The 21,287-nt window shown below is 48.7% G+C and overlaps 1 protein-coding gene across 1 annotated transcript in view; it reads left to right on the plus strand.

Annotated features, from left to right (window-relative positions):
- LOC121566923 (F-BAR and double SH3 domains protein 2) overlaps positions 1-21,287 on the plus strand; it is an 83,411-nt gene that overhangs the window by 56,963 nt on the left and 5,161 nt on the right. The window contains 9 exon segments of the mRNA XM_045213849.1: positions 2,673-2,795; positions 2,916-3,011; positions 4,576-4,650; positions 8,517-8,636; positions 8,827-8,931; positions 12,807-12,965; positions 14,193-14,327; positions 19,082-19,165; positions 19,307-19,484. Of these exon segments, the coding sequence (XP_045069784.1) occupies positions 2,673-2,795; positions 2,916-3,011; positions 4,576-4,650; positions 8,517-8,636; positions 8,827-8,931; positions 12,807-12,965; positions 14,193-14,327; positions 19,082-19,165; positions 19,307-19,484 (1,075 nt within the window).

A 21,287-nucleotide genomic window follows, 5' to 3' on the forward strand; every position in this document is an offset into this window, starting at 1 on the left:
TATTGAAGCCCAGGATACTGTATGTGACTGTATTGAACCCCAGGATACTGTATGTGACTGTATTGAACCCCAGGATACTGTATGTGACTGGATACTGTATGTGACTGTATTGAACCCCAGGATACTGTATGTGACTGTATTGAACCCCAGGATACTGTATGTGACTGGATACTGTATGTGACTGTATTGAAGCCCAGGATACTGTATGTGACTGTATTGAACCCCAGGATACTGTATGTGACTGGATACTGTGTGTGACTGTATTGAACCCCAGGATACTGTATGTGACTGTATTGAACCCCAGGATACTGTATGTGACTGTATTGAACCCCAGGATACTGTATGTGACTGTATTGAACCCCAGGATACTGTATGTGACTGTATTGAACCCCAGGATACTGTATGTGACTGTATTGAACCCCAGGATACTGTATGTGACTGGATACTGTGTGTGACTGTATTGAACCCCAGGATACTGTATGTGACTGTATTGAACCCCAGGATACTGTATGTGACTGTATTGAACCCCAGGATACTGTTTGTGACTGTATTGAACCCCAGGATACTGTTTGTGACTGTATTGAACCCCAGGATACTGTATGTGACTGTATTGAACCCCAGGATACTGTTTGTGACTGTATTGAACCCCAGGATACTGTATGTGACTGTATTGAACCCCAGGATACTGTATGTGACTGTATTGAACCCCAGGATACTGTATGTGACTGTATTGAAGCCCAGGATACTGTATGTGACTGCTGAGAGACTCTCTAATCAATAATAGATAGATGGACATAGTGACACACACACACGAGGGACAGCACTTCAGGGCATCAACAAATCAACAACACATACAAGCTGCTCCTATCACTCCTCTCCCACTCCCTGTACTTTAGAATATAATGCATCCTTCCTTCCTTCCTTCCTTCCTTCCTTCCTTCCTTCCTTCCTTCCTTCCTTCCTTCCTCCTGTGAGGTAATCCCTCGTCTGACCAGCTAGGATTGTTGAAGCCAGATAGTGATAATCATGACGTCTAGATGGCTGATAACCTCAGCCAAGGAAGGAGTTGGAACAGGGCCCATCTCTCTACCCTCTCTCACTCACACTCTCTCTCTCTCTCACTCTCTCTTTCTCACTCACACACACACACACACACACACACACAGTGGAGATGATGTGGGTTCGATTCCCACGGGGGGGCAGTATGAAAAAATTATGTATGCACTCACTAACTGTAAGTCGCTCTGGATAAGAGCGTCTGCTAAATGACTAAAATGTAGAATGTATGTTGGTGAGAGGAGTGTACTGTTCAGTAGGAGCTCAACACCCCCCCCTGCTGTTGAAATTGGGTAGTGGCCATCTGAGGGTTCTATAGAGGCATTTGATATTGTAGACACTGCTGCCTCTGACAGATGTGGCTGCTTACTGAATACACACACACACACACACACACACACACACACACACACACACACACACGCTGAACGAGCAGGCCTAACTGTTCCTATGATCCTATAGCTGTTTGTACTGAATGTTGCATGATGCAGTTGGTGACACCAAGAGATGCGTGTCTTTTTCTGGCCCTTGAATCATTCTGCTGTTCACACTACCCTACATGGATGAGTGGAGAGAGGGAGAAGAGGAATGGAGGGATGAGGAAGAGGGGAGGGGTAGGGTGGGGTAGTAGTTTTGGGACTAGCCTCCACCCTCAATGACGGAATTTCCCTAGATTTGTCATCATGCCATTGTTTCAGCTGTGTGCGTGTGTTTTGGATAGGGCTATAGTGCTGTCTGCTGCTGGGAAATGTGAAGGGGGTCAGATTCCTACGCAACAAGAGAACAAACAGACCCACAGACAGACCCACACACAGACCCGCACACAGACCCATACACAGACCCATACATCCTCTGCATCGTCAAACCACAGGTCTCTCCTGCCCTCCTTCCTTTTCTCCCTCCCTCTCCTCTCTCTCTCTCCCTCCCTCTCCTCTCTCTCGCTCCCTCCTCTCTCTCTCTCTCTCCCTCCCTCTCCTCTCTCGCTCCCCCTCCCCTCTCTCTCTCTCTCCCCCCTCCTCTCTCTCTCTCTCTCTCTCCCCTCTCTCTCCCCTCTCTCGCTCTCTCTCCCCCTCTCTCTCTCCCCTCTCTCTCTCACATTCACTCTGTTGGCAGTCACGCCCAGAGCATATGTTGCTAAATCACTTCATAGAAGATGCTTAATTTAGATTCCCTGTTAATTAATGCTTTATCCAATCTATCAAAGACTAAAGATAACCATCAAATTAACTCTCTCTCTCTCTCTTTCTTTCTTCTCTCTCTCTCTCCTTCTCTCAATTCAATTCAATTCAATTTGCTTTATTGGTATACATTTTACATTTTTTATTTTACATTTTAGTCATTTTAGCAGACGCTGTTATCCAGAGCGACTTACAGTTAGTGAGTGCATACATTTTCATACTGGCCCCCCGTGGGAAACGAACCCACAACCCTGGCGTTGCAAGCGCCATGCTCTACCAACTGAGCTACAGTGGACTGACCAGTATGACCTAACAACGTATAAATTGTCAAAGCTTACTTTGGAGATTTACAATATTAACATCATTCATATAATAATAATAAATATTCTCAACGGGACAACAGTAACAACAATAATCAAGGGTCTCTCTCTCTTTCAGGAGTTGGATGGAGGGATATATGACCATGTGAAGGACTATCTGATTTCTATCTGTCAGACAGAGCTGGAGGCCTTTCAGGCCATACACAACACCTTCCAGTTCCTACTGGACAAATCCACCAGGGTGAGACAGCTGTGTGTGTGTGTGTGTGTGTGTGTGTGTGTGTGTGTGTGTGTGTGTGTGTGTGTGTGTGTGTGTGTGTGTGTGTGTGTGTGTAATCATGTATATCTCTGTCTCTCTCAGGTGATGCAGGAGTTTAACCAGCAGCTCTTCATGCAGGAGAACCCTGTGTTCCATAAAGCACAAGACTTCCAGTTCCAACCCAGCGACTGCGACACTGTGAGACACACACACTAACCAACCCTCTCCAACCCTGCTCTCTGTTCCTATGCTGTGTTCATGTGCTCACCTCTCGGAAAAGTACAGGACGACTTTCCAAATGTAGAAAAACAAGTTACTGTGACGATCTTCCCATGGTGATGTTTCTGAGGAGCACCTGAACACAGCATTACTCTTCTCTGTGTTAACACTGGGTATGTTTACATGTACACTAATAATTCAATATTAAACGGATTATGGCAGTAGGCAGATTATGCAAAAGTCATGTAAACACCTTACTCTGTTTATCTTAATCAAAATCGAAATAAGCATATGCTGATTAAAACACCTAGTTTTCTGAGCAATATTTCAAATTATTAGGACATGTAAACACCTTAATCGGCGTTCCAGCGGTGTATTTGATCTGAGTATGTGCCAGCACCAGCCGAGCAAGCCTCCCTCTTTAGCACGAGTGTAGTGAGTTTGGAACTACTGAATGTATGTGTCTTAGAAGTAGTTTTCACGTTATATGTCCGAACTCAGAATCAAGTATGCTTCCCAGAAATAACATGGGCGCTGTGGTAGAACGTTTTATTTTGATTGGAGATTTTCTGCATTTACCAGAGTGCCATCAGGGAGCCTGATTTCAGACGTGTCCATGTAAACAGGATTATTAGGGAAATCGCTCTTCTTGCAAAGCATGTAAACGTTTTAATCAATCTATTATATTAATCTGACTATCCACAATAATCGGATTATCGTGTGCATGTAACCACACTCACTGTCTCTGTTGACTTCACGTTTAACCACTCCTCCTGTAAACCGATCTGTTATGTCAGTAGTCTCTGTGACTTCACGTTTAACCACTCCTCCTGTAAACCGATCTGTTATGTCAGTAGTCTCTGTGTGACTGTTCTAGAGTCAGTGCTTGACTTGGATTGGAATGTGTCACTACTACAGGAGCGCCACATTGCTTTCCACCTAATATTCTACTAGAGCAGTAGAAAATGTGAGGTGCCGGCCCTCGCCCCCGGTGAGCTCCTGCCCAAGTCGAGCACTGAATATACTGCATGCGTGTCTCTCTGTCTGTCTGTCTGTCTGTCTCTCTGTCTGTCTCTCTGTCTGTCTGTCTGTCTGTCTCTGTCCGTCTCTCTGTCTGTCTCTCTGTCTGTCTGTCTCTCTGTCTGTCTGTCTCTCTGTCTGTCTGTCTGTCTGTCTGTCTCTCTGTCTGTCTGTCTGTCTGTCTCTCTCTCTGTCTGTCTGTCTGTCTGTCTCTCTCTATGTCTGTCTGTCTGTCTGTCTGTCTCTCTGTCTCTCTGTCTCTCTGTCTGTCTCTCTCTATGTCTCTCTGTCTGTCTCTGTCTGTCTGTCTGTCTCTCTGTCTGTCTCTCTCTCTGTCTGTCTGTCTGTCTGTCTGTCTGTCTGTCTCTATGTCTGTCTGTCTCTGTCTGTCTGTCTGTCTGTCTGTCTGTCTCTGTCTGTCTACAAACTATTTTCCCTTCAGTGTCTTTCTCCTCCAAACCTTTTAAACCGTTGCTAACTCTTTCTCTAACTATTTCCACTAACACCTATCTGTGTGTGTCAGACTCTGAGCTCGGTGCAGAAGTTGGTGGACATTGAGCCTTCGCCCGTCAGTGTAATGAGAATGACCCTGGCACAGGTAGACCTAACCACTAGTCTCTAACTGCCAAGAGACCACAAACCGTTTACAACCATAACATGACCATGGCTGCTGCATGCTGTTCAACCATTGTAATGGTGCAGTATATCCATAACAAGCACACTGATTAACCTCAACCATAACCACAACCACGGCTGTTTTACAGTGACCACAACCACGGCTGTTTTACAATGACCATAACCACAGCTGTTTTACAGTGACCACAACATTTACATTTACATTTTAGTCATTTAGCAGACGCTCTTATCCAGAGCGACTTACAGTTAGTGAATACATATTTTTTTATACTGGCCCCCCGTGGGAATCGAACCCACAACCCTGGCGTTGCAAACGCCATGCTCTATCAACTGAGCTACATCCCTGCCGGCCATTCCCTCCCCTACCCTGGACGACGCTGGGCCAATTGTGCGCCGCCCCATGGGTCTCCCGGTCGCGGCCGGCTGCGACAGAGCCTGGATTCGAACCAGGATCTCTAGTGGCACAGTTAGCACTGCATCGCAGTGCGATGCAGTGCCTTAGACCACTGCGCAACTCAGGAGTAAAACAGCTGTGGTTATGGTCACTGTAAAACAGCTGTGGTTATGGTCACTGTAAAACAGCCGTGGTTGTGGTCACTGTAAAACAACCACAGCTGTTTTACAGTGACCATAACCACAGCTGTTTTACAGTGACCACAACCACGGCTGTTTTACAGTGACCATAACCACAGCTGTTTTACAGTGACCATAACCACAGCTGTTTTACAGTGACCATAACCACAGCTGTTTTACAGTGACCATAACCATGACCGTAAGCATGACTGCTGCTGTAGAATCGTGTCCGTTGCATTCTACCCATACGAATGCTGTCATGGCCGATGGCTGTTGAACCATGGCGGTCGGTTAACCCGTTATGACCGTTGAACAATTAGCGTGCTGTTTATGAACTGTTACCACCAAGACCAAGGTTGTTGAACCATGACCACCAATGATGTGTAGACCTCTGCTAGAACAGATATAATGGTAGTTATTGTGCTGTCATTAGCCTATTCCTCTAGGTAACCCACAGTAGACCTTTTAACTGAGTCTGACCCTGCTGCTACTGAAATATCTACTGTATAATAAGTCCCATTCACACATACAATGATATAATACAGCTACTACTGTTCAACACATTAAGAACGATCTGCTATTTATAGCTGATTTGAATTGTACAGGTAGTTAAAATTACACACGATAGCACAATACCCTACTTATCCAAAGATGTTTTCTCTGTTCCTTAAATAGACCATTGTGGGGTTGAGGTGACAGTGAGGGGGTCTGACGTTGATGCTGAATGGTTGTTGTGTGTTAATGCAGTGTAGAGAGGGGACCTGGATTACTGGGCTAGGAAGTGAAGTGAGGGGATCCATTGGGAAGACACATACAGACATCTGCTGCACACACACATGCAGTACTTTCCCATGTGGTTTTGATAGTCCCCTGCCCATGCCAGGCAGATTGTGTTAGAACTGCACAGCTCACAACACACACATTTTCTCTATCATCTCAAGACAAGCAATAGGAGGCTTTTTATTCTCTCTCCTCTCCCTCTGTTTCAAATCAATCTCTCTCTCTCTCTCTCCTCTCCCTCTGTTTCAATTCAGTCTCTTTCTCTCCTCTCCCTCTGTTTCAATTCAGTCTCTCTCTCTCTCCTCTCCCTCTTTCAAATCTCTCTCTCTCTCTCCTCTCCCTCCATTTCAAATCAGTCTCTCTCTCTCCTCTCCCTCTTTCAAATCTCTCTCTCTCTCCTCTCCCTCTTTCAAATCTCTCTCTCTCTCCTCTCCCTCCATTTCAAATCAGTCTCTCTCTCTCCTCTCCCTCTTTCAAATCTCTCTCTCCTCTCCCTCTTTCAAATCTCTCTCTCTCTCTCCTCTCCCTCCATTTCAAATCAGTCTCTCTCTCTCCTCTCCCTCTTTCAAATCTCTCTATCTCTCTCCTCTCCCTCTTTCAAATCTCTCTCTCTCTCTCCTCTCCCTCCATTTCAAATCAGTCTCTCTCTCTCCTCTCCCTCTTTCAAATCAGTCTCTCTCTCTCCTCTCCCTCTTTCAAATCAGTCTCTTTTCTAAACAGATGTTATTAGCAGCAGCTCACACCTAATTATTGCGTTTAGTTCTCTGGTGTATGTATGTGAGAGGGGGGTTCTTCTAAAGCTGTATCCAGTGGAGGGGTACTGTACTTGGTGTGGTTGTTAGGTAGCTGTATCCAGTGGTACTTGGTGTGGTTGTTAGGTAGCTGTATCCAGGGGTACTTGGTGTGGTTGTTAGGTAGCTGTATCCAGGGGTACGTGGTGTGGTTGTTAGGTAGCTGTATCCAGGGGTACTTGGTGTGGTTGTTAGGTAGCTGTATCCAGGGGTACTTGGTGTGGTTGTTAGGTAGCTGTATCCAGGGGTACGTGGTGTGGTTGTTAGGTAGCTGTATCCAGGGGTACTTGGTGTGGTTGTTAGGTAGCTGTATCCAGGGGTACGTGGTGTGGTTGTTAGGTAGCTGTATCCAGGGGTACTTGGTGTGGTTGTTAGGTAGCTGTATCCAGGGGTACTTGGTGTGGTTGTTAGGTAGCTGTATCCAGTGGTACTTGGTGTGGTTGTTAGGTAGATGTATCCAGGGGTACTTGGTGTGGTTGTTAGGTAGCTGTATCCAGGGGTACTTGGTGTGGTTGTTAGGTAGCTGTATCCAGGGGTACTTGGTGTGGTTGTTAGATAGCTGTATCCAGGGGTACGTGGTGTGGTTGTTAGATAGCTGTATCCAGTGGTACTTGGTGTGGTTGATAGGTAGCTGTATCCAGGGGTACTTGGTGTGGTTGTTAGGTAGCTGTATCCAGGGGTACTTGGTGTGGTTGTTAGGTAGCTGTATCCAGGGGTACGTGGTGTGGTTGTTAGGTAGCTGTATCCAGTGGTACTTGGTGTGGTTGTTAGGTAGCTGTATCCAGGGGTACGTGGTGTGGTTGTTAGGTAGCTGTATCCAGTGGTACTTGGTGTGGTTGTTAGGTAGATGTATCCAGGGGTACTTGGTGTGGTTGTTAGGTAGCTGTATCCAGGGGTACTTGGTGTGGTTGTTAGGTAGCTGTATCCAGGGGTACTTGGTGTGGTTGTTAGGTAGCTGTATCCAGTGGTACTTGGTGTGGTTGTTAGGTAGCTGTATCCAGGGGTACTTGGTGTGGTTGTTAGGTAGCTGTATCCAGGGGTACGTGGTGTGGTTGTTAGGTAGCTGTATCCAGTGGTACTTGGTGTGGTTGTTAGGTAGCTGTATCCAGTGGTACTTGGTGTGGTTGTTAGGTAGCTGTATCCAGGGGTACTTGGTGTGGTTGTTAGGTAGATGTATCCAGGGGTACTTGGTGTGGTTGTTAGGTAGATGTATCCAGGGGTACTTGGTGTGGTTGTTAGGTAGCTGTATCCAGGGGTACTTGGTGTGGTTGTTAGGTAGCTGTATCCAGTGGTACTTGGTGTGGTTGTTAGGTAGCTGTATCCAGTGGTACTTGGTGTGGTTGTTAGGTAGCTGTATCCAGTGGTACTTGGTGTGGTTGTTAGGTAGCTGTATCCAGTGGTACTTGGTGTGGTTGTTAGGTAGCTGTATCCAGGGGTACTTGGTGTGGTTGTTAGGTAGATGTATCCAGGGGTACTTGGTGTGGTTGTTAGGTAGCTGTATCCAGGGGTACTTGGTGTGGTTGATAGGTAGCTGTATCCAGGGGTTGTTAGGTGTAATGACTCTTGTTCTTCATGGTATAGTGGAATCATTATTTAGGATATTCCATCATTTCCATGGTAACCACTTGGGAAGAGGGCGTTGTTCTGCTTATCTCCATGGTAACGGTGTGTGTGTGTGTTGTAGAGTCGTAAGTTGGAGTCAGACACGGGGAACCAGACAGAGGAGCACAGCCTGAACAAGGAGGCCAGGAAATGGGCAACCAGAATGGCCCGAGAACACAAGAACATCGTCCACTACAAGAGAGTGAGTCCACACACACAACTATACACCACACACAACTACACACTACACACACATACTATTTGTTCATGTTGGCTCAGATCATCTTTGAAAACCAGATGTGTCTGTGATGTTTAATTGTGTGTGTCTGTGATGTTTAATTGTGTGTGTCTGTGATGTTTAATTGTGTGTGTGTGTGTGTGTGTGGCATTAGAGCCTGGAGGAGTGTGAGACACTGGGAATCCCTCAAACGGAGCAGGGCCGGCTTGATCTGGAGCTGAAGATAGAGGATACCAAAGAGAACATCCGCAAGGCTGAGGTGTGTGTTTGTTTGTAAGAATAAAAGGTAGACCTCACTTCTCCCTCCTCCTCACTTCTCCCTCCTCACTTCTCCCTCCTCCTCACCTCTCCCTCCTCCTCACCTCTCCCTCCTCACTTCTCCCTCGTCCTCACTTCTCCCTCCTCCTCACCTCTCCCTCCTCACTTCTCCCTCCTCCTCACTTCTCCCTCCTCCTCACTTCTCCCTCCTCCTCCTCTCCCTCCTCCTCACTTCTCCCTCCTCCTCACTTCTCCCTCCTCCTCACCTCTCCCTCCTCACTTCTCCCTCCTCCTCACCTCTCCCTCCTCCTCACCTCTCCCTCCTCCTCACCTCTCCCTCCTCCTCACCTCTCCCTCCTCCTCACTTCTCCCTCCTCCTCACCTCTCCCTCCTCCTCACTTCTTCCTCCTCCTCACTTCTTCCTCCTCCTCACTTCTCCCTCCTCACTTCTCTCTCCCTCCTCACTTCTCCCTCCTCCTCCTCCTCCTCCTCACTTCTCCCTTCTCTTCACCTCTCCCTCCTCATCACTTCTCCCTCCTCCTCACCTCTCCCTCCTCCTCACCTCTCCCTCCTCCTCACTTCTTCCTCCTCCTCACTTCTCTCTCCCTCCTCACTTCTCTCTCCCTCCTCATTTCTCCCTCCTCCTCCTCCTCCTCCTCACTTCTCCCTCCTCCTCACCTCTCCCTCACCCCTCCCTCCTCCTCACCCCTCCCTCCTCCTCACTTCTCCATCTTCCTCCTCATCTCTCCCTCCTCCTCACCTCTCCCTCCTCCTCTCTCCCTCCTCCTCACCTCTTCCTCCTCCTCACCTCTCCCTCCTCCTCACCTCTTCCTCCTCCTCACCTCTCCCTCCTCCTCACCTCTTCCTCCTCCTCACCTCTCCCTCCTCCTCACCTCTCCCTCCTCCTCACCTCTTCCTCACCTCTTCCTCCTCCTCACCTCTCCCTCCTCCTCACTTCTCCCTCCTCACCTCTCCCTCCTGCTCACCTCTCCATCCTCCTCACCTCTCCCTCCTCCTCACCTCTTCCTCACCTCTCCCTCCTCCTCACCTCTCCCTCCTCACTTCTCCCTCCTCCTCACCTCTCCCTCCTCCTCACCTCTTCCTCACCTCTCCCTCCTCCTCACCTCTCCCTCCTCACCTCTCCCTCCTCCTCACTTCTCCCTCCTCCTCACTTCTTCCTCACTTCTCCCTCCCTCCTCCTCACCTCTCCCTCCTCCTCACTTCTCCTTCCTCCTCACCTCTCCCTCCTCCTCACCTCTCCCTCCTCCTCACCTCTCCCTCCTCCTCACCTCTCCCTCCTCCTCACTTCTGTGATTTCCCTATATCTGGCACTCCCTGCTGGTTGATTTAGTCATAGCGCCCACAGACAGAGACGAGAAATACACACAGCTATGGACCACTCTCTACCCCTCACCCTTTTCTCCACCTCCCTCCCTCCCACTCTCTACCCCCTACCCCCTCTCTCCACCTCCCTCCCTCCCACTCTCTACCCCCCTACCCCCTCTCTCCACCTCCCTCATCCCCCATCTCTCCACCTCCCTCCTCCTATCCCTACCCCTCCCTCTCTCCACCTCCTCCCTCCCACTCTCTACCCCCTACCCCTCTCTCCACCTCCTCATCCCCCATCTCTCCACCTCCCTCCCTCCACTCTCTACCCCTACCCCCCTCTCCACCTCCCTCATCCCCATCTCTCACCTCCTCCCTCCCCCTCTACCCCCTACCCCTCTCTCCACCTCCCTCATCCCCATCTCTCCACCTCCCTCCTCCCACTCTCTACCCCTACCCCCTCTCACCTCCCTCATCCCCCCATCTCTCCCACCTCCTCCCTCCCACTCTCTACCCCCTACCCCTCTCTCCACCTCCCTCATCCCCCATCTCTCCACCTCCCTCCCACTTCCCCCCTACCCCACCTCCCTCACCCCATCTCTCCACCTCCCTCCCTCCCACTCTCTACCCCCTACCCCCTCTCTCCACCTCCCTCATCCCCCATCTCTCCACCTCCCTCCCTCCCACTCTCTACCCCCTACCCCCTCTCTCCACCTCCCTCATCCCCCATCTCTCCACCTCCCTCCCTCCCACTCTCTACCCCCTACCCCCTCTCCACCTCCCTCATCCCCCATCTCTCCACCTCCCTCCCTCCCACTCTCTACCCCCTACCCCCTCTCTCCACCTCCCTCATCCCCCATCTCTCCACCTCCCTCCTCCCACTCTCTACCCCCTACCCCCTCTCTCCACCTCCCTCATCCCCCATCTCTCCACCTCCCTCCCTCCCACTCTCTACCCCCTACCCCTCTCTCCACCTCCCTCATCCCCCATCTCTCCACCTCCCTCCCTCCCACTCTCTACCCCCCTACCCCCTCTCTCCACCTCCCTCATCCCCCATCTCTCCACCTCCATCCCTCCCACTCTCTACCCCCTACCCCTCTCTCCACCTCCCTCCCTCCCACTCTCTACCCCCCTACCCCTCTCTCCACCTCCCTCCCTCCCACTCTCTACCCCCTACCCCTCTCTCCACCTCCCTCATCCCCCATCTCTCCACCTCCCTCCCTCCCACTCTCTACCCCCTACCCCCTCTCTCCACCTCCCTCATCCCCCATCTCTCCACCTCCCTCCCTCCCACTCTCTACCCCCTACCCCCTCTCTCCACCTCCCTCCCCCTCTCTCTCCCAGACCCCATTATCTCCTGCTGTCTGTTGAATGTTTGATGAGTCCATTTAGGTCTAATGGGTCCGGGGGGAGGGTCCGAGCAGGAAGTTATAGTGATGATAGTGTATTTAACATAAATAATTAACCACACTCCACTTCCTGTTACTGATCAGACATTAAATAGCTTTTATCTCCATGGAAATGTACTGTAATGAGTCCATCTCCCTGCACTTCCTGTGTACCTTCATACTACTTACATGGCTGTAAACCTTTCTAGACTTTGTGTTTGACTGTCTGGAGTTAGTCTGTCCCCCACTGCTGACCACAGTCACCATAGAGACTCTGACGGTCGCTGACGTGCTACTCCACCATAGACATGATCATTATAACTGATATAGCCTTCCGCCATAGACCTGATCATTATAACTGATATAGCCTTCCACCATAGACCTGATCATTATAACTGATATAGCCTTCCACCATAGACCTGATCATTATAACTGATATAGCCTTCCACCATAGACCTGATCATTATAACTGATATAGCCTTCTACCATAGACCTGATCATTATAACTGATATAGCCTTCCACCATAGACCTGATCATTATAACTGATATAGCCTTCCACCATAGACCTGATCATTATAACTGATATAGCCTTCCAACATAGACCTGATCATTATAACTGATATAGCCTTCCACCATAGACCTGATCATTATAACTGATATAGCCTTCCAACATAGACCTGATCATTATAACTGATATAGCCTTCCACCATAGACCTGATCATTATAACTGATATAGCCTTCCACCATAGACCTGATCATTATAACTGATATAGCCTTCTACCATAGACCTGATCATTATAACTGATATAGCCTTCCACCATAGACCTGATCTTATAACTGATATAGCCTTCCACCATAGACCTTCATAGACCTGATCATTATAACTGATATAGCCTTCCACCATAGACCTGATCATTATAACTGATATAGCCTTCCACCATAGACCTGATCATTATAACTGATATAGCCTTCCACCATAGACCTGATCATTATAACTGATATAGCCTTCTACCATAGACCTGATCATTATAACTGATATAGCCTTCCACCATAGACGTTGGGCTGATGGGATAGATTGAGTCCTCCAACGGCCCCTGTCAGTCGTAGTGATTACCCAGCAGTGTGTGTCTGTGTGTGTAACCTCCCTCTCTCTCACTCCAGACAGTAAAGCTGAAGGCAGAGGCTCGTTTGGACCTGCTGAGACAGGTGGGCGTTGCCGTGGAGACCTGGCTGAAGAGCGCCATGAACCAGGTGATGGAGGAGCTGGAGAATGAGCGCTGGGCTACACTAAACTACACTACCCACGATCCCTCACTCTCGGTGAGACACATGCCCTCCCTCCCTCCCTCTCACTACACCACCTTCCCTCACTCGGGAGGAAAATACACTTCACTCCCTGTCATCACCACAGACTGTTTCTTTACCACAGGGCAGCCAAGGCCCGTGTGTGTGCTGCAGAACTTTGGTCCTGTGTGCCTAGTTATCACGTGTGTGTGTGTGTGTGTGTGTGTGTGTGTCAGCAGGATGTTGAGGTAAGCGGTCTCCGCTCCTCTTCATCACTTAACATTCTGTTCACATGACACTGCAGCAACCACCAGAGAAAGAGAGAATGGGAGAGGAAGTGAGAGAGAGAAGGTGAGAGGGAGGGGAGAGTGATAATGGGAAACTGAAACCAAAGGAGAGGAGGAGAGTGATAATGGGAAACTGAAACCAAAGGAGAGGAGGAGAGTGATAATGGGCAACTGAAACCAAAGGAGAGGGGGAGAGTGGAGAGGGGGAGAGTGTGGATGAGAGAAAGGAGGAGAAGAGTGACAGATAATTAGTAGAGGGAGTTCTATCTGTTCCCAGACCAGTCTGGTTGATCAGTGTGATGGAGAATGAAGTAGTTTTTCCTCAAGGTGATAACTACTAGGATAATATAGTACAATCCTCTTCTAACAATCCCTTCTGGCCATGATGATAATACCTGTTACCTATTGATTTCTACGTTTGCTTTTTTGCTTGACAACTACAAGGTGTTTTTATATAGCTATTATTATTAAAAGCAGAATCAACTGTTTCTTTTTTAACTCATCATTCCAAGCTAAATGTGTTAACCTAGATAAGAAGAGGAAACTCCTTCCTCTGCTTACAATAGGAGGAATATATACAGGAAGGGGAACACCTGATTGGTCACACACACACAGCTGTTATTTTTCTACTCCGAAGGAGGTGTAGAGTTTAATGATGACTAAGCTTCTTATCAGGAACACAGTGAGTTTTGAACACAAACAGAACAAAACACACACACACGTGTTTTGTCCTGGTTGGGTTGCTATGTCTGGTCCGAAGGGGGGCGGGCCCATATGCCACCTGGATCACCTGATCTCTCTGAGCCAATGAGGTTCCCTGAGCACAGGTAAAGGAGGGGTCAGGACGTAAAGGTTTTACAGCGACACCCTTCACATTACCTGACTCAGAAGGACAAGGAGAGAGAACCGGAGAGAACCACACTGGAGCATTGGACCTAGCTCATTGTGACGTGTGTGTGTGTGTGTGTGTGTGTAGGGCCCGGTTGATCTGGAGCGGTCGGAGGGTGAGGAGTGTGAAGAGAACATGGAGGTGTTTGATGACAGCAGCTCCAGCCCCTCTGGGACCCTCAGGAACTACCCACTCACCTGCAAAGTCCTCTACTCATACAAGGTAATACACACACACACACACACACACACACACACACACACACACACACCCTTTTGCCCTCAGAACAGCCTCAATTCGTCGGGGCATGGACTCTACAAGGTGTTAAAAGCGTTCCACAGGGATGCTGGCCCATGTTGACTCCAATTCTTCCCACAGTTGGCTGGATGTCCTTTGGGTGGTGGACCGATCTTGATACACACGGGAAACTGTTGAGCGTGAAAAACCTAGCAGTGTTGCATTTCTTGACACAACCGTTGCGCCTGGCACCTACTACCATACCCCGTTCAAAGGCACTTCAATCTTTTGTCTTGCCCATTCACCCTCTGAAAGGCACACATACGCAATCCATGTCTCAGTTGTCTCGAGGCTTAAAAATCCTTCTTTTAGCCTGTCTCCTCCCCTTCATCTACACTGATTTAACAAGTGACATCAATAAGGGATCATAGCTTTTACCTGGATTCACATGGTCAGTCTGGAATGGAAAGACCAGAGCTGTGTTCGAATACTCATACTAACCCTACTATTTGTGACGTAAATTGAGTGTATAGTATGCTTATTGGTCATAGTATGGATATAGTTAGTATGCCAAAAGTTCCCGGATGTCGTACTACATTCGCCAAAATACGAAGTATACAAGCAGTGGACACTATTTCCGTGCTTTTAGTGCCTATAATGCCATTCTTCTGAAAATGGGCGTGGCTTCACAACGTTTTCAGATTTGAAGAAAATGCCGGAAAATATGCAGCCGAAGTCCAAAAGAGAGCGGATACAAATTCATTGCTTTAACAAATTATGAAAATGTTGAGCAATGTAATAAAGTAATGACTTTTCAAATAAGTTACCTTACACGTTATGTTGGCTGACAATTTGTTAGCTACTCTATCCTTACGAACCGCATGTAATTACAGCAGTATGTACCGGTATGTCAGCTACCTGTTATGATGAGTTTCTCGGGTATCAAGTAATTCAGGATGCAAGAATATACTTAAACAATTATATGGAGAGTTCATACAAATATGTAATAGGTACGGTACCGTGGTTCGTCTTAACAAAAGGGCACATGCTTTGCCTCTTTCATCCAAACTACTGAACAAAGGAAATCTCTTAGTTTATATACTTCATGTTACACGTTTCTTCAACAACATCTGTTAACCCTCAGTGGGCACTCCCTTCTTTGATGGTATTACCCTGTACCCAAGTCAGTATATTCTATCTATCAATCATTCTAAGATAAACACCAGTAAGCTCCCTCGACATACTGGAATCCAGACTCTGTGGCACCAAGAGTCACTTATCTCATAAATTTAAACTTGTTCCCACAACACTGTGAAAAGACATCATAACGCTACCTAACTAACGTTAGTTAGCTACTAATACATCAAACTTGCGAGTATATTAACTATTTTCAGAGCACTCTCGTCTGAGTGTACGTGTGCCAGAGCGCAGCATAACTGATGAATTTACGAACGCTCAACACCAGTTGAATGTGGCCGGTGTCAGTAAACATGGGCAAAAAAAGCGTAATTAAATTGTTGCCAGCAGCAAATGGTCACCAACGCTCTGGATACCATGAAAACAGCCTAACCAGCTCTGCTAGGGCGATTAAAATGGTCAGAGTGAGCTGTTTGGACATATCTACGCATTCAAGGGTTTTTCTTAATTTTTCTTATTTTCTACATTGTAGAATAATAGTGAAGACATCAAAACTATGAAATAACACATATGGAATCATGTGGTAACCAAAAAAGTGTTAAACAAATCCAAATATATTTTAGATTCTTCAAAGTAGCCACCCTTTGCCTTGATGACAGCTTTGCACACTCTTGGCATTCTCTCAACCAGCTTCATGAGGAATGCTTTTCCAACAGTCTTGAAGGAGTTCCCACATATGCTGAGCACTTGTTAGCTGCTTTTCCTTCACTCTGCGGTCCAATTCATCCCAAACCATCTCAATTGGGTTGAGGTCGGGTGATTGTGGAGGCCAGGTCATCTGATGCAGCACTCCATCACTCTCCTTCTTGGTCAAATAGCCCTTACACAGCCTGGAGGTGCGTTGTGGGTCATTGTCCTGTTGAAAAACAAATGATAGTCCCACTAAGCGCAAAACAGATGGGATGGTGTATCACTGCAGAATGCTGTGGTAGCCATGCTGGTTAAGTATGCCTTGAATTCTAAATAAATCACAGACAGTGTCACCAGCAAAGCACCCCCACACCATCACACCTCCTCCTCCATGCTTCACGGTGGGAACCACACATGCGGAGATAATCCGTTCACATACTCTGCGTCTCACAAAGACATGGCGGTTGGAACCAAAAATCTCACATTTGGACTCATCAGACCAAAGGACAGATTTCCACCACTCTAATGTCCATTGCTCGTGTTTCTTGGCCCAAGCAAGTCTCTTCTTCTTATTGGTGTCCTTTAGTAGTGGTTTCTTTGCAGCAATTCGACCATGAAGGCCTGATTCACGCAGTCTCCTCTGAACAGAAGATGTTGAGATGTGTCTGTGACTTGAACTCTGTGAAGCATTTATTTGGGCTGCAATCTGAGGTGCAGTTAACTCTAATTAACTTATCCTCTGCAGCAGAGGTAACTCTGGGTCTTCCATTCCTGTGGCGGTCCTCATGAGAGCCAGTTTCATCATAGTGCTTGATGGTTTTTGCGACTGCACTTGAAGAAACTTTCAAAGTTCTTGAAATGTTCCGTATTGACTGACCTGCATGTCTTAAAGTAATGATGTACTGCCGTTTCTCTTTGCTTATTTGAGCTGTTCTTGCCATAATATGGACTTGGACTTTTACCAAATAGGGCTATCTTCTGTATACCACCCCTACCTTGTCACAACACAACTGATTGGCTCAAACGCATTAAGAAGGAAATTCCACAAATTCACTTTTAACAAGGCACACCTGTTAATTGAAATGCATTCCGGGTGACTACTTCATGAAGCTGGTTGAGAGAATGCCAAGAGTGTGCAAAGCTGTCATCAAGGCAAAGGGTGGCTACTTTGAAGAATCTCAAATATAAAATATATTTTGATTTGTTTAACACTTTTTTGGTTACCACATGATTCCATATGTGTTATTTCATAGTGTTGATGTCTTCACTATTATTCTACAATGTAGAAAATAGTAAAAATAAAGAAAAACCCTTGAATGAGTAGGTGTGTCCAAACTTTTGACTGGTACTGTATTTCCACACACATTGTTTATCTAGACAGATTATGTAGTAATATGTACATTAAGATGAAGGTGTGTAAAAGAGCTGTGTAACCTTTGTTTGCTCCCACAAGGCCAGGCCAGTTCAGGTCAGGGTCAGGGGGCTCCACCCATCAGGGTCAGGGGGCTCCACCCATCAGGATCAGGGGGCTCCACCTATCAAGGTCAGGTCAGGAGGCTCCACCCATCAGGGCTAGGGGGCTCCACCCATCAGGGTCAGGGGGCTCCACCCATCAGGGTTAGGGAGCTCTACCCATCAGGGTTAGGGAGCTCCACCCATCAGGGTTAGGGGGCCCCACCCATCAAGGTCAGGTCAGGGGGCTCCACCCATCAGGGTCAGGGGGCTCCACCCATCAGGGTCAGGCGGCTCCACCCATCAGGGTCAGGGGGCTCCACCCATCAGGGTCACGGGGCTCCACCCATTAGGGCTAGGGGGCTCCACCCATCAGGGTCACGGGGCTCCACCCATCAGGGCCAGGGGGCTCCACCCATCAGGGTTAGGGAGCTCCACCCATCAGGGTTAGGGGGCCCCACCTATCAAGGTCAGGTCAGGAGGCTCTACCCATCAGGGTCAGGGGGCTCCACCCATCAGGGTTAGGGGGCCCCACCTATCAAGGTCAGGTTAGGGGGCTCCACTCATCAGGTCAGGGTCAGGAGGCTCCACCCATCAGGGTCAGGGAGCTCCACCCATCAGGTCACGGTCAGGGAGCTCCACCCATCAGGGTCAGGGAGCTCCATCCATCAGGTCATGGTCAGGGAGCTCTACCCATCAGGGTCAGGGAGCTCTACCCGTCAAGGTCAGGGAGCTCCACCCATCAGGGTCAGGGAGCTCCACCCATCAGGGTCAGGGGGCTCCACCCATCAGGGTTAGGGAGCTCCACCCATCAGGGTTAGGGGGCCCCACCTATCAGGTCAGGGCTACGGGACTCCACCCATCAGGTCAGGGTCAGGGAGCTCTACCCGTCAGGGTCAGGAGGCTCCACCCATCAGGGTTAGGGAGCCCCACCCATCAGGTCAAGGCCAGGGGGCTCTACCCATCAGGATCAAGGTCAGGGTCAGGGGGCTCCACCCATCTGAACACTGGGTTCTATGTAACATTAGAGCCATGAAAGATCAGTTATCTGTGTTGTCCATTGGTTAATCCCCTCCTTTTCTCCTCTCCTACTCTATCCTCTATTCTCCTCTCTTCCTTTGCCTCTCTCTCTCTCTCTCTCTCTCTCTCTCTCTCTCTGTCTCTCTGTCTCTCTCTGTGTTTCTCTCTCTCTCTCTGTGTCTCTCTCTCTCTCTCTGTCTCTCTCTCTCTCTGTCTCTCTCTGTCTCTCTCTGTGTCTCTCTCTCTCTCTCTCTGTCTCTCTCTCTCTCTCTCTCTCTGTCTCTCTCTCTCTCTGTCTCTCTCTCTCTCGCTCTCTCTCTCTCTCTCTCTCTCTCTCTCTCTCTCTCTCTCTGTGTCTCTCTCTCTCTCTCTCTCTCTCTGTGTCTCTCTCTCTCTCTCTCTCTCTGTGTCTCTCTCTCTCTCTCTCTCTGTGTCTCTAGGCTTCTCAGCCAGATGAGTTGACTATAGAGGAGCATGAGATGTTGGAGGTCATAGAGGATGGAGACATGGAGGACTGGGTCAAGGTAACAACAGCAATCAGACAGTAAACACACAGCACTGTCTAATATAGTCCTCTTTCATTGGTTGACCAGGGCTGTCCTTTAACACAGAGCTCTGTAATTGGTTCACGGTCAAACATCATGTTGTGTGATTGGTTGTTTCAGGCGAGGAGTAAGACGGGGCTGATTGGCTACGTACCAGAGAAGTATCTTCAGTTCCCCACCTCTAACAGCCTACTGAGCATGCTCCAGTCTCTAGCTGCTCTGGACGCACGCTCACACACCTCCTCCAACTCCACCGAGCCAGAGATACACACAGGCAGCATCAACGGAGATGCCAGCTGTAAGAACACACACACACACCATTACACACACACACACACACACCATTACACACACACACACACACACCATTACACACACACACACACACCATTACACACACACACACACACCATTACACACACACACACACACCATTACACACACACACACACACCATTACACACACACACACACACACACACCATTACACACACACACACACACCATTACACACACACACACACACACACCATTACACACACACACACACCATTACACACACACACACACCATTACACACACACACACACCATTACACACACACACACCATTACACACACACACACACACACACCATTACACACACACACACACACACACACACACACCATTACACACACACACACACACCATTACACACACACACACACCATTACACACACACACACCACTACACACACATGCACACACCACTACACACACATGCACAAAATCTTGGCAAATACAAACACTCTCAAAGACTATAGACACATTTCCAACTTTTTTGTCAGATCAAGACATTGATGAAAACAAAGATCTGAACTCAATGTGTGTTAACTCACTTCAATAGTAAAGATCTGAACCCAATGTGTGTTAACTCACTTCAATAGTAAAGATCTGAACCCAATGTGTGTTAACTCACTTCAATAGTAAAGATCTGAACTCAATGTGTGTTAACTCACTTCAATAGTAAAGATCTGAACCCAATGTGTGTTAACTCACTTCAATAGTAAAGATCTGAACCCAATGTGTGTTAACTCACTTCAATAGTAAAGATCTGAACCCAATGTGTGTTAACTCACTTCAATAGTAAAGATCTGAACCCAATATGTGTTAACTCACTTCAATAGTAAAGATCTGAACCCAATGTGTGTTAACTCACTTCAATAGGTTCAAGCCTCATGGATTGTTCCAGAATTCAATAATAAACCTCCTCTCTCCTCTCTCCCCCCTCTCCCCCCCCCCTCCTCACTCCCCCTCTCCTCTGTCCCCTCTCCTCTCTCCCCCTCTCCTCTCTCCCCCTCTTCTCTGTCCCCCCTCTCCTCTCTCCCCCTCTTCTCTGTCCCCTCTCCTCTCTCCCCCTTTCCTCTGTCCCCTCTCCTCTCTCCCCCTCTCCTCTGTCCCCTCTCCTCTCTCCCCCTCTCCTCTCTCCCCCCTCTCCTCTCTCCCCCTCTTCTCTGTCCCCTCTCCTCTCTCCCCCCTCTCCTCTCTCCCCATCTTCTCTGTCCCCTCTCCTCTCTCCCCCTCTCCTCTGTCCCCTCTCCTCTCTCCCCCTCTCCTCTCTCCCCCTCTCCTCTCCCCCCTCTTCTCTGTCCCCTCTCCTCTCTCCCCCTCTCCTCTCTCCCCATCTTCTCTGTCCCCTCTCCTCTCTCCCCCCTCTCCTCTCTCCCCCTCTCCTCTCTCCCCATCTTCTCTGTCCCCTCTCCTCTCTCCCCCTCTCCTCTGTCCCCTCTCCTCTCCCCCTCTCCTCTGTCCCCTCTCCTCTCCCCCTCTCCTCTCTCCCCTCTCCTCTCTCCCCTCTCCTCTCTCCCCCTCTCCTCTCTCCCCCTCTCCTCTGTCCCCTCTCCTCTCTCCCCCTCTCCTCTCTCCCCCTCTCCTCTGTCCCCTCTCCTCTCTCCCCATCTTCTCTGTCCCCTCTCCTCTCTCCCCCTCTTCTCTGTCCCCTCTCCTCTCTCCCCCTCTCCTCTGTCCCCTCTCTCCCCCTCTCCTCTCTCCCCCTCTCCTCTGTCCCCTCTCCTCTCTCCCCCTCTCCCCTCTCCCCCTCTCCTCTCTCCCCCTCTCC

The sequence above is a fragment of the Coregonus clupeaformis genome, chromosome 5 (genome assembly GCF_020615455.1).
Source record: "Coregonus clupeaformis isolate EN_2021a chromosome 5, ASM2061545v1, whole genome shotgun sequence".
NCBI classification, from domain to species: domain Eukaryota; kingdom Metazoa; phylum Chordata; class Actinopteri; order Salmoniformes; family Salmonidae; genus Coregonus; species Coregonus clupeaformis.